This window comes from Neovison vison, chromosome 2 (genome assembly GCF_020171115.1).
Source record: "Neovison vison isolate M4711 chromosome 2, ASM_NN_V1, whole genome shotgun sequence".
Taxonomy (NCBI): domain Eukaryota; kingdom Metazoa; phylum Chordata; class Mammalia; order Carnivora; family Mustelidae; genus Neogale; species Neogale vison.
Genome location: NC_058092.1, coordinates 84,784,237 through 84,796,502, shown reverse-complemented (window position 1 = coordinate 84,796,502; position 12,266 = coordinate 84,784,237). Strand labels below are relative to the sequence as shown.

The 12,266-nt window shown below is 39.2% G+C and overlaps 1 protein-coding gene across 3 annotated transcripts in view; it reads left to right on the top strand.

Moving 5' to 3' along the window:
• The window catches only part of PLPPR5 (phospholipid phosphatase related 5), a 119,063-nt gene that overhangs the window by 79,482 nt on the left and 27,315 nt on the right, over positions 1–12,266 (top strand). For 2 of the 3 annotated variants that reach the window (XM_044238745.1, XM_044238743.1), the window contains one exon: positions 7,918–8,052. In XM_044238745.1, coding sequence (XP_044094680.1) covers positions 7,918–8,052 — 135 coding nt within the window. The remainder of the gene's footprint in view (positions 1–7,917; positions 8,053–12,266) is intronic. The other variant, XM_044238744.1, reaches the window with a different exon arrangement.

Here is a 12,266-nt window from a genome sequence, read left to right as displayed (position 1 = left end):
TCCCTGGGTCACTTTTCATCCCAGAGTATCTAGAGCATCCCAGATTATCGCAGTGCCTCAGCGTAATACCCTCCATGAACCGCCATGTCACTGTGCTTTGAGAGATGAACTCGTTCCCTTCAGTAACTAAGACTCCATGGGTGGTTTCCAAGACAATACCACCTCAAGTCAGATTTTGCTAGGAGATGAAGAGCATTCGTAGTGATTTCTAATGAAGTGAGCATGCTATCTCTATCCCTTTTAAAAAATATCCTTGGAATATTACTACAGGTTTTGGTTGTTGGAAAATATATTTTAGCCTGGCTTTAGAAATAATCAATCCATTATAAGTATGAGTACATAACATTTAACCCAGATGGAAAATGTGTAAACTATACATCAAAACACATTTTTGCTTTGACACATTATAATAGGAAAAAACACTTTATTTCCATTTTGATTACATTTAAATTGCTTCTCATGCTTAACTTCCCTTCTTCTCCTCCTTTCCCTAGTTCCTAACCAGTAAGCAAAAACTTGCATGAACCTTTCCAGCTAACAATTTGTGTGCCGGGCATTTTAAACAGGCTCTGTTTTGTAGAACCTCTTGTGGTAGGGTGCTGACTATGACCTCATCCCTGCCCCAGGCTCTGTGCTGCTTTTCTTCCTGATGTCACTCCCTCTGGTTTGCTAGATGCCTGGGAGACTTAGGCTCACCCCCACCTCTCTCCCACAGATATCTATGGCCCCAGGAAAACTGGGGCCCAGACTCGGGCCAGAGCCTCTTCCTTTCTTTCACTTACCACAGAGGAAGCGGATGGAAACATTTAAAACAAAACAAAACAAGACATACACCTTACATCAACCCTAAGAGAAGAACTCCCAAAAGGTAAAATTTCAGGGCACTAAAAAAAAAAAAAAAAATTTCAAAGCACTAGTGTCAGGTATAACTAGGTTTCTGCTGCATGGGTCCAAAACCTCTTCACTGGCATCTGCCTCATCAGTCTTCCTACTTATCTTCCTGTGGCTGTTGCCGACTTGTCTTCACTTCCCATGAACATCTTGACCCCCTGCAAGACCAAATCTGGAATGCTAGTCTCCTCCCAGTCACTTCCTCATCTGAGAACCAGGTGGTGAAGGAGCAAGACCGTGGATTCCCCTTGAGCTGGAGCCCCTGCTATTGTGTATATTCAGAACACTCCACAGTGGCCCCTAGGACATTCTCATCCACCTGGAAAATGACCTTCCTTATGAAAGGTCCCATGAAGATAATGCCTTAACTGTAATAACTCAACAAACATTTGTGCAATCATGCACGACCATTTCTGAGTGTGAGTGCCAGCAGGTTCCAGCACTGTGCCAAGGACTGGGGGTGCGAGGAGGCTCAGATAAACATGATCTGTCTCCTGTGAGAATTACAGTGTGGTTCAGGGCTCAGACAATAATAGGTTATTCCCTCCACGATTCCATTCCTCTCTTTCGTAACAGAAACAATTACTGAGCCCTGTTAGAATCCAGGCACGGTGCTTGGTGCTGGGGATTAAATCAAATGAAAAAGACACACGGTCCATCTACTTAAATAGGTCACAAGATAGAAAGAGTTTTATAGAAGGTTAAATGTAATGATATCAGTTCATAGACTCAGGAGATCCCGTTGGTATTAGGGACAGTCAGAAAGGAGATAGGTAAACTTGAAAGGTTTGTAAAGTAGGAAGGTCGAAGGTGGGGGGCTAAGGAATGAGGGGCAAAGAGCACAGTGTGCAGAAGCAATATAGAATGCTTCATTAAATTGGCTTTATGGAGTCCTTAGTGTATTGTAGGCTTGGGCACAGCATGTACACGTGGGGGAGTGGCATTGTGGAACGGCACGAGTCATCCAGCGTGAGTGACAAGAGTGGGAAGTAGAAGAACACAGGGGTAATTATCCTGAATGGCCTTGTAGCTTACAATGATCTGAGCTTTTTTCTTTGCATTGCCGGAGATTTGAGAGCCCTTGTCAGAGTTCGAGTGAGTTAAAGCTGGTTGAATCTCAGCTTCTTTATTTACTCAGTGCATGCCATTATGCAGTTTACCTCATTTGGGCCATTACCAATGTACCTTCCTGAGCCTCAGATTCTTCCTCATTAAATGAGGCTAATAACAGCCTCCTTAAAGCTTCTAAGGACTTAAAAGTTTAAATGAAATGGTGTATGTTCAATGAATGGACACGTGAAGGACTGAAAGTTTGCTTGTTTCAGCCCCTTTTACTCTATGATACAATCTGTGTTTTGAAAACAGGTTTGCTGGAATGTGAAACTCCAGGTGAGGTAGAGGGGGCAAGTTGTGCAGAACCAGGGAAATAAGATGTCCCAAATCAGGCCTCCATGGGCACAAACAGAAGGGAGGATATCCAGGAGGTTTGTGGAGATGAAAGGTTTGGAGTTTGATCGCACACTGGGGATGACAGGCGAAGGAGAGGGAGCAATCCATGATGGTTCCCTGGCTTCTCATTTGGGCAAGGAGGACATTTATTCTGAGCAGCAACTCCGGCTCTGGCTGGCAATATCCTGGGGTGTCTCCAATTATCTTGCACCCTGTGCAGAACTCTGAAATGGTTCCAGAATAAAATGAGCACTAACCGACTCCAAGACTCCAGGTCTTGGTTAAAGGCATCCACATCCCCCAGTCACCCAGACCCAATGTCTAGCATCTGCCTTTGACTCATTCTTCTTGTTCATCTCCCACACCGGGTGATTCATCTGGTCCCAGTTTATTTCCACTACAAAATGTCTCCTCCACGTTTCATTTCTTGGCCATTCTGACCAGCATGTGTACTGTAGGACTGTACTCGATTTTCGAGATCAGTGCTTTTTCACTTTCTTCTATCTCTGGGTTTCTAACTGCCTTCTCACTTCAGACTCTCCTCCAAATACCTCCCATTCTGCCTCTCTCTTCTTTGGAACATAATCCGCTGCTAATAACAAGACAAAACAAAACAAAGTTCATTCGTGCTGCATTAAACCCAGATACATCCACTGGGCTTCTGGGATCATCAGTAATCTGGCTGCACCTTCCCAGCCAAGTGTATTTTCTCTCCTTGCAGAGGAATCCTATACCACACATCAACCCAATTTCCTTTCCTTCACAGACAGGTTCTGTCCGGACTTCATGCTTGCCCCAGCAGAGTGCCCATTCCTCTGTATATTTTTTAGGGCAAAATAGGGGTCTGGGAGCCACATGAACCTAGGTTTGAATCCTGCTTTTACCACATGCTGGGTAGGTGACCTTGAAGAGGTCACTTGGCTTCTCATTTTTTCTAACCTAGGGAGGCTTCCCTTACCTGTATTTAATATGGCTCCCCCCCCACAAGGAATCCCTTCCTCATTCCCTATTCACTTTTCTCCATAGAATGTTTCAACTTTTAATATACCACATATGATATTTTTGTTTTTATTTATTTATTTATCTATTTTTTGCTGTCAAACCCACTAGAATATAAGCTGTGCATGAAGAAGGCATTTATATGTTTTCTTCATGGAATATTCCCAGTACAAAGTACTGGGTCTGGTAGATAGGTGATTCTCGAGAAATACTTGATGGATGGATGGATGAATGAATGAATGAATGAATGAGTGGGGAACTGTTTTACTACTTCCCAGAGCTCTTTCCAGTTTTAAGTGAAGTCCCATAGATAGTAAATACAGTGTGGTGTAGAGAAGGTGCTGGATATCGTGGTCCTCACCTTTGATGATTATTCAGATCCTTTTTCCACTTGAGATTTTTCTCAGACAAGTCCCAACTTGCCCAAGAAGTATCCCTGATTACCTGGTTCTCCCATTTTTCCCGAGTTTCCACTGCCCTCAAAGTTTGGCCTGTTATATTCTGAGGAATTAAATCTTGTCCTGTTTATCACCCTCATCCCATGTACATTTTCTTTAAAGTTAGAGAACAGAATCCCCATGCTTAAGAAAATACAAACCAAATACTAGTTGAATGAGAGTTGTAAATTGGTTAATATTATTCAACAAATATATGCTTAACAAATGTATGCTTCAAAGTGTTTCCAAAAAAGATTCCCATGGTCTAGTCGAGTAGTTCAAGGTTACTGAGCCGTAGCAAGAATTGGTCATGTTATCATATGTAATACAATAACAGTAAGAGTTATTGGAGTAGTCTTTACTACATTAACTCAGTCCTCACAACAGCATGATGAGTTGTAGTTATTATTGTTCTCATTCTGTAGGTAAAAGAAGCAGGTCTAGTTATACTGAGTTGCTTGCTCAAGCTCCCGGTGAATAAATCAGGGATCCTGGCATTAAGGCTCAGCCCTGTTTGACCCCCAGAGCCTATGCACTTAACCCCAAACAATACACATGTTTTACTTGCTACAAGTGAAGAGAGAAAATGACCACAAATAGATCAGATTAATTTATCATCACCACTGGAAAAAGAGCACAAAAATCATACATGTAATGGTGACTTATTAGTGTCATTTTTGTGGGACAGGGTAGAATTATACACATGAAAGTCATTCATGTAACAATAGAATGTTTCAGAGGCATGTCACTTTAAATTATATAGGAACATCAGAAAATTTGAGAATTCTTGGCCTGGACACATGCTCATTCATTAGTCTATCCATTCACTGTGGCACTGGGTATATAATGGTGAGAAAAAAAAAAAAGAGAGAGAGAGAGAGAGAGAAAGAGAGAGACAGCATCTCTGCTTTCATAGCCTTAAAAGGAAGCTCTCTAAGGAAGAGATTCACATCAACCAAAGTATTATGCTAACAGATGTGTAATTTCATTAGAAATAGATGTTTTGGTGAATAGCATCGGGGATTGATGTGATCAAACAAAAACAGCCTGGGGTCAGAGAAAGCCAGTGAAGAAGTGATACTGAGATGAGGTATCACGGGTGAGGAGGATATATATGGTGCCCAAAGAGAGTAGAGTTCACTATTCCAAACAAAAGGCATAAAAAGGAAAGCACAGAGAAGGAAGCCTGCAAAGGTGGGCAGGGTTTATACTATTAGAGAAAAGGGGAGCCCAGCCACAATCGTTTGAGGAAGGGAGGCATGATCCAATTTGCATTCTGGAAAGATCATTCTTTCGTCACTATAGAATGGATTGGAGGGAGACTTTAGCGAATGCAGACAGATGGTGGGGATTGCTTAGTCTTTGGAGTTGGTGCTAGACATAGAAGAAAGCAGATATGAGAAATCAAAATTTTTAGGAAGGAAAATAGAGCAAATTGAGTGACTGATTGTGTATAGGAACTATAAAGAATAAATCCAAGTTTTCAGCCTTATGCAATTAAGGGGAGGACATGTGGGAGCTGTTTTCTTGAAAGGATCCAGAAAAAAAAAAAAAAAGCTTTTTAGCGGGGTCAGGAGATAGGCAGATCCGGGGTTTCACTTTGAACATTTGTTAAATTTTTCCTACCTTTGACAACCAAAAGAGTGGCCTAACTTGGTAAAATATTGCAACCTCTTCCCTTAAATATTGAGAAAACAATATTGTGCCACAAATGTCCTGGAGGACAGCCCCAAAACATACAAGACTGGGGATCAAAAACCAAGCCTTTTGCTTTTCTATGAACATTTTTCTTTTTTCTTTTTTTAAAGTTTTATTTATTTATTTGAGAGAAAGAGAGATTGAGAGAGAGAGAGAGCCAGGGGAGAGACAAGCAGACTGCATGCTAAGCATGGAGCCCAAAGCAGGACTTGATCCCATGACCCTGAGATCATGACCTGAGCTGAACTCAGGAGTCAGACACTTAACTGGCTGAGCCAGCCAGGCACACCCCCTACCCCCTGCCATGAGCATTTTTCTAATAGGAAATCAGTTCCATACTTGTGAATGTTAGCAGGCAAGGCTTGTTTAATATTTGAATATTGTTCTAAGGAAGATTTGGCAATTTCCTCCCTGGTAATTTAAATAATAACAGTAATGAAGAATAATCATTATGCTAATAGATACTATTTAATGAATATCTACTATCTGTTAGGTGTTTAAATAGTTTGCCTATGAATTCTCAACTGGTTCAGTGGTGTTGTCCTAACCCTCAATTAAGGCAAAGAGATAACTGATACAATCTTTCAGAATCCCATATTAACTCTAGATGAACTCTTCTTCATCTCATGACTTCCATATGTCTATGTACGTACATAGGTATTTCATTTCAACAAATTTTACTTCACGAGAATTTGTCATAATTTTTTCATCTGCCTAAACGTTCCTTAATTTATAGTATTAATGAAAAGGGAAATATGTGTGTATACTTCATGAAGTGATCATGGAAGCTGTTTACTTTTTATGTTGTTATTGGCTAAAATTCTTGATTATATCCTTTGTGCTCTAGGCAGTGGTCAGTTGGCAAACTATAGCCCTTGGGTGAAATTTGGCTTGCTATCTATTTTTTTTTTTAATTTGCATTGGAACACTGACATGCCCGTTCATTTACAAATTGTCTGTGGCTATTTTCACACCAAAATACCAGAACTGAACAGCTGCTGCAGAGATTGTATGCCAGCAAAGCCAAAAATATGTACTATCTGCCTCTTATGGCCAAAATTTACTGACCCTTTCTATAGGACAATCCCTGTTAGTCTTATATAGGGTCATCATTTGATGCTAGGTTTATCAAGTACCCATTCCTTACTGTACCATTGCTTACTTTAAAGCTCTTGATGGCAATGATAAAGTTGATGGGTCAAATTATCAGGCTTTGATCTGTGCTCTGATCTGTAATTACTCATGGAAATGGAAAGATAATAAGTATTCCACGACTAGGGCAATGTTTTCTCTAAGATAAAGTCTCATAGTACGTGTTATTATTTTGCAGATGTATAAATTTTATTTAAAAACTGGAGAATAACCAAGATCTAATTGGCCTTTGGAAATATTCAGTAATGAGCCTTACTAAAGAAAAGGCTTTCCAATGGAGCATTTGTGAAAATCTACAATGTAAATGTGTAATTATATATTAAGCATTTATTCTTTTAAAAAAATGAATGTTAGGTTATAACTGCAAGTGAGTTCTTTATTTTGGCTTGATAATAGACTGTAAATCCAGAAAAAGAAGGCTTAGGAATATCTTCTCCACTGCTTAATATAAGCAAATAATAGCAAGTAATTTTCCTGTGTTGTTTAATTCACTATTTCTTAAAGTAATTATTCACCTGCTTCAGAAGCTTCTGGAACGTATTTCAAAAAAGTGTCAGCTTGTAGGCCCCATCCTTCATCCACAATATCAAAATCGTTAGGGGAGAGCTTAGGAACACACACTTTCAACAGTGCTGGGCCTTTATTTTTCTGTAACCTGGAGTATGAGAACCTCTGGCTTAGCTCAAATGCTGTCACCTGTGGGATATAATCAATTGAAACAAGGGTCAATTTCCTTTCGTAAAAGGGTCTTCTATTTCGCTGGTAGCCCCAGTAAGCTATTGTTGAAATGCCAAGTATACATGGGATACAATAATAAACAACAAACTAGGTTAATTAAAGGAATGCTACTAAATTGGAAAGTGCCAATTGTAGAAGGTTTATTATGAATGTAATGATCTTGAAGCAATGGGAAATAATTACCATTTAAATTAAGTTGTAGGTTAGCCACATTAGAGAAATGTTAGCTTGCTACCAATTGTTATAAGGCTATGATGTTATTTAAGGATTGGTTTGAGCATTGACTACAACCTAATTTAATGAAAATTTTGGAATATTGAAATTGTCATTATTAACTGAGCTGCACATTATTTGATACACTTTCTCTGACACATTTGTACCAGAATAACTATTAAAATTTATGTAAGATAAACCTGGATGTCAAGTTACATATGTAATACTTAAGTAATTTTAATACTTTATTTCTGTGATTAGATTTATTAAGCTACTTAAAAGGTCATAGTCACAGGGAGTGTGGCTTTGCTTCAACTGCATTTTTCTCCTGAAATTTTAGGTTGTGTGTGTGGTAAATAATTTCAAAGGAAGACAACCAGAAAATGAACATATACACATGGATAATCTGGCACAGATGCCAATGATCAGCATTCCTCGAGTAGAAAGTCCCTTGGAAAAGGTAACATCTGTACAGGTGATTCATAATTTAAATTCTCAACTGTGATTGTTATCTAGAGCAAATGAATAATCATTCTTCAGAGTTCCTGCACAGTCATGTTTGATTTACTAAACAAATTTAGAATCTAATGTGGTATTTAGCAAGAATTTAGTCACTAAAGACATCATCTTAGAAAAATGCATATCACATTGAAAATAATTCTTTGAATACCTCATGCTAAAAGCTGAGTATCTATATATGGAATATGTTCTGCACTTTGCCATAACTTTGAGATAAGGAACATAGTGCAATCTCACACATGGGTGAAATCATAAGATAGTCCTTTTTGAGAATACATGCATTTTTTTCATATATATTCCACTTTTCCCATCCTCTATTTATGCGAGAAACTGCTTAGAATAATGCCTAGTACATAATAGGGCTCAATACATTTTGTGGAATCTCATTGTATAAAGATCTGGCAGCATGCTCTCCTAATATAGAGATCATGGCAATCGTGCTCTCCTAATCAGGGAGGTCCTGAGGATCAGGTTGGGCAGAATGGAGCCAGACCAGGTAGCACTCTGAATGGCAGGTCAAGGCTTCATTGGGCATGACAATGAACACACAAGCCAGGTATTTAACAAAAACTTTTCCCGAGATTTTTTTCTCAAATTTATCTTGTGAACTAGAGAGGGTAATAGTTCTTAAATGATGATGCAGTAATGCCCATTTGTAATTAGTTCAATGATTGCTCAGAGGGTTATTAAAGGCTTCTCATCAGGCCTGTCCCTACCCACATTTTAATCAATACCTTAGATGAAGAGATCAATTACATGCTTATCAGGAGCTTGGTTGGTGTGAATTAGTGGGGGATAATTAATACACTGGTTGAAAGAATAAAAGCTCTTGAGAGATGAGATACAATTAACAACTAGAAATAAAGCAAATGTTCTGGATTTGTATTTAACAAGAAGTTCATGGAAGAGAGAGTGCATCTAGGGTAACGACACAAATGAAAATGGATCAGAGGGTAGAACAGGTTACCATCTGGCATGTGTCAACAGCCTGTTACAACTGCCAAGAGTTATATGCTCTTAAGTCCCACTTAGGGAGAATAATGTCCTGAATGAGGAGATTGATGGTTTCCTCTGCTTACACTACCTTGGAAGACCGTATTCTGCCCTTGGTGACATGGTTTTGAGGTGGGCATCGGTAAAATAGTCAGTACTCAAATATTTGTTCAACGTACAAATGAATGTGCCCAGGACAGGGAGTGGACTGAAAGTCAATGCGGTAAAATAGCCAGTACTCAAATATTTGTTCAACGTACAAATGAATGTGCCCAGGACAGGGAGTGGACTGAAAGTCAATGGATTATGAAAAACTGTTGAAGGAATAAAAAATGATTAGAGAGAAAGAAAACTCATGGAAGAAGCAATAATGTTCCATACGTATCTGAAGGACTGTTTAGGGCAGAGCGATGCGATGTGTTCTAACAGCACCTCGGAGGTTACAATTAGGATGAAAGAAAAGAAGGTGTAAGAGGACAAATAATGTCTAGAAAGAAGGAAAAACTTTCTTAAAATGAGATGCCTTCCTTAGGAACAATGAAATTTCCTTTTTTTTAAAAAAATCCTTTTATAATAAGGATTCAGGAATAAACTATCACTTAACCATGATACTGTGGAGGGAATTCAAGATTATAGTGAGGAAAAAGGTACTAAATCTTCATCATAATAATAACAATATTAATAACTGCCTTTTAATGTTCATTCAATATATGTCGAGTGCGATCCAGATTGCTCACATAAATTCCACAAATACACTTCTGTGCTCTGAAAGTGTAACTTAATTCCTTACACCAGTTTTTAAAGCTGGGTGTCATTATAGTGGCAAATGCTGCTCGTAGTCCCCCAATATCCCTTCTCCCCTTCTTCCTTTTAGTAACTGAATCCCCTAATCCAATTTTAGCTACATCCGCCACTGCCCAGCCATAGTCTGTATCTCCCCGTGACCACTGCAGGTAGGCGTGACCATGCAGCAAAGTTTAGACCAATGGAATATAAGCAGAAGTGGTCAGTGCAGCCTCTGGTTCATCCCTTGAGGACTCTTGTCTCTCTGTCTGTCCTCACCCTTCTCATCAAGTGGAAAAGGTATGACTGAAAGCCATCTTTAACTTTTTAAGATGACGGATCCACTTTGACAGCCTTAGTTCCTGGATGAGCTCAGGGAGCAGTCCACAGACATGCTCTCCATGGTTCTGAAAAAGAAAGAAACTTCTTTCCTCTCTGAACCATTGGATTGTTTTCATTTCCTTTCCACAGTGGCTTCGCTGGTGCCGGATTACATGAAGGGTCTCCATCGTACAGTTAAGAAAACTAAACTCCCAAGTAGTTAAGCAATTTGTGAAAGTCCTCATCATCGATAAGCGTCAAAGTTATGCAATGTGGTATTTCCAGTTACATGTATTTTGTTTATAACTGAATAATATGTACAAAATTAGATCTTTTTTAACTCAAGAAATAATAGAAAGCAACAGAATTTAGGAAGAGGTATTAGACATATTTTGAAGACAGTGGTCAGGGTAGTAATTAGCCTTCATTTTATGCACCTCTGAGGTTAACTTGAACAATAATCACTGTCTTCTCTTTTTTGAAACATTTATTTGTATAAGCATTCTTTAGTAGCCTCCTAGCATTGCCAAATATCCTGATATACCATTATATCCTTTTATATATAAAGTGATTATAAATCCCTGTTGTTGAATTTAGGCAAATTTATTCTTATTTACAACGAGCTTCAAAATATGAAAACAAAGATATTCTATTAGAAGCTCTAGAAAATTTCAGTACAACAATTAATTTCATTCATTGTCTTGTTCATGGCAAATTCATGCGCTATTTTTACTTTGGTAGTTAGGGAGTACAATCTGATTCGGTTCTCCCTTTTGCGCATTGAAGGGCGTTGGCACACACCTTGCTGAGTTCCGACTTGGCTCCCTGCTCTTCTCATCCTGTATTCAGGCAGAACGCTGTCTGCACGGTGCAGGGTCTGCTCCTGCGTCACCCAGACCACACGAAGATCATGAATCAAGCTACTGGGGACGTATCTCGGGCTTCCCTGTGGAGCTCTGTTGCTGAGAGGACATGTACTTGTGCTCATCAGCCGGAAAGGGAGGAAGGCCGCCACTTAACGGGAAGCCCACAGTGGCTTTCTCTTTCTTTTGTAATGTGGAGTATTTGGAGTAAATACGTTGCTTTTCATCAGAGTTCACAATGGGAAACAAATGAATGCCAAGTCCTTCCCAGTATTTGATCTTAGTAATTGATCATTGGAGAGTGGTGTGAGGTTCTTGAAACTGGCCCTCAGAGGAGGAAAGGGGAGTCCAGTATGAAAGTCTGGTGTGCAGACCTGGACGGCAGTTTGAGCACCGTGATGTATCATGCCAAGCTATCATTTCCTGCTTGCCAGTTTTGTGTGGAGAAGGCAGAGGGTTTCTTTTAGAAGTTACGTTCTTACATAACCTCCTATGTTCAAAGTACATGTTTCATAAACTGTAAGCTACAGAGTAAATTACAGCATGCCAGCGTTCTTTATTTTTATGCCAGCAATTTATCCCTTAATTATAGGGAGTTTGTCATATAGTTAATTACCATAGTTTATGAGGAAAAGTCATGATTTTTCTGAAAGCTAAGTAAATCTGAACATTCATTACATTTGGTTTTATGAAAAGAATTAATCATCTATGGAAACTGGCCCATCATATCTCATAGTCCACTAAATATTTAAGTTGCCAGTAACTTCATTACAGCTGTTTATAATATCAAATCATAAAAGTCTAACTGTGTATCAGTAGGGAATGATTAAATAAGTCAATGTTCCATTCCTGTAATGGAAGCCAATAATGCGGTGTGTCAGGCCACAGGTTCTGGAGGTAGACTGGCTGAGAATTTGGGACAATTTTGACTTTGGGCAGCTTATTCAAATACTCTGTGAGTTTTCTCAGTCATAGAATGGACGTTGTGAGAGTTCAATAAGCTGACAGTAAAGCACTCAGAACAGGGTCTGGAACCTGTAAAGCCCTTAAGCGTTGCCAGTCATTATTACCATCAAACAGTTGAAATGGATAGGGTAAATCAAGACATGGAAAGTCTTCTAACACATATTGTAAAGGTTTTTTGTTTGTCTTAATTTTATTTATTTATTTGAGAACTAGAGAGAGCTCACCCATGTGCCCATGAGCCAGG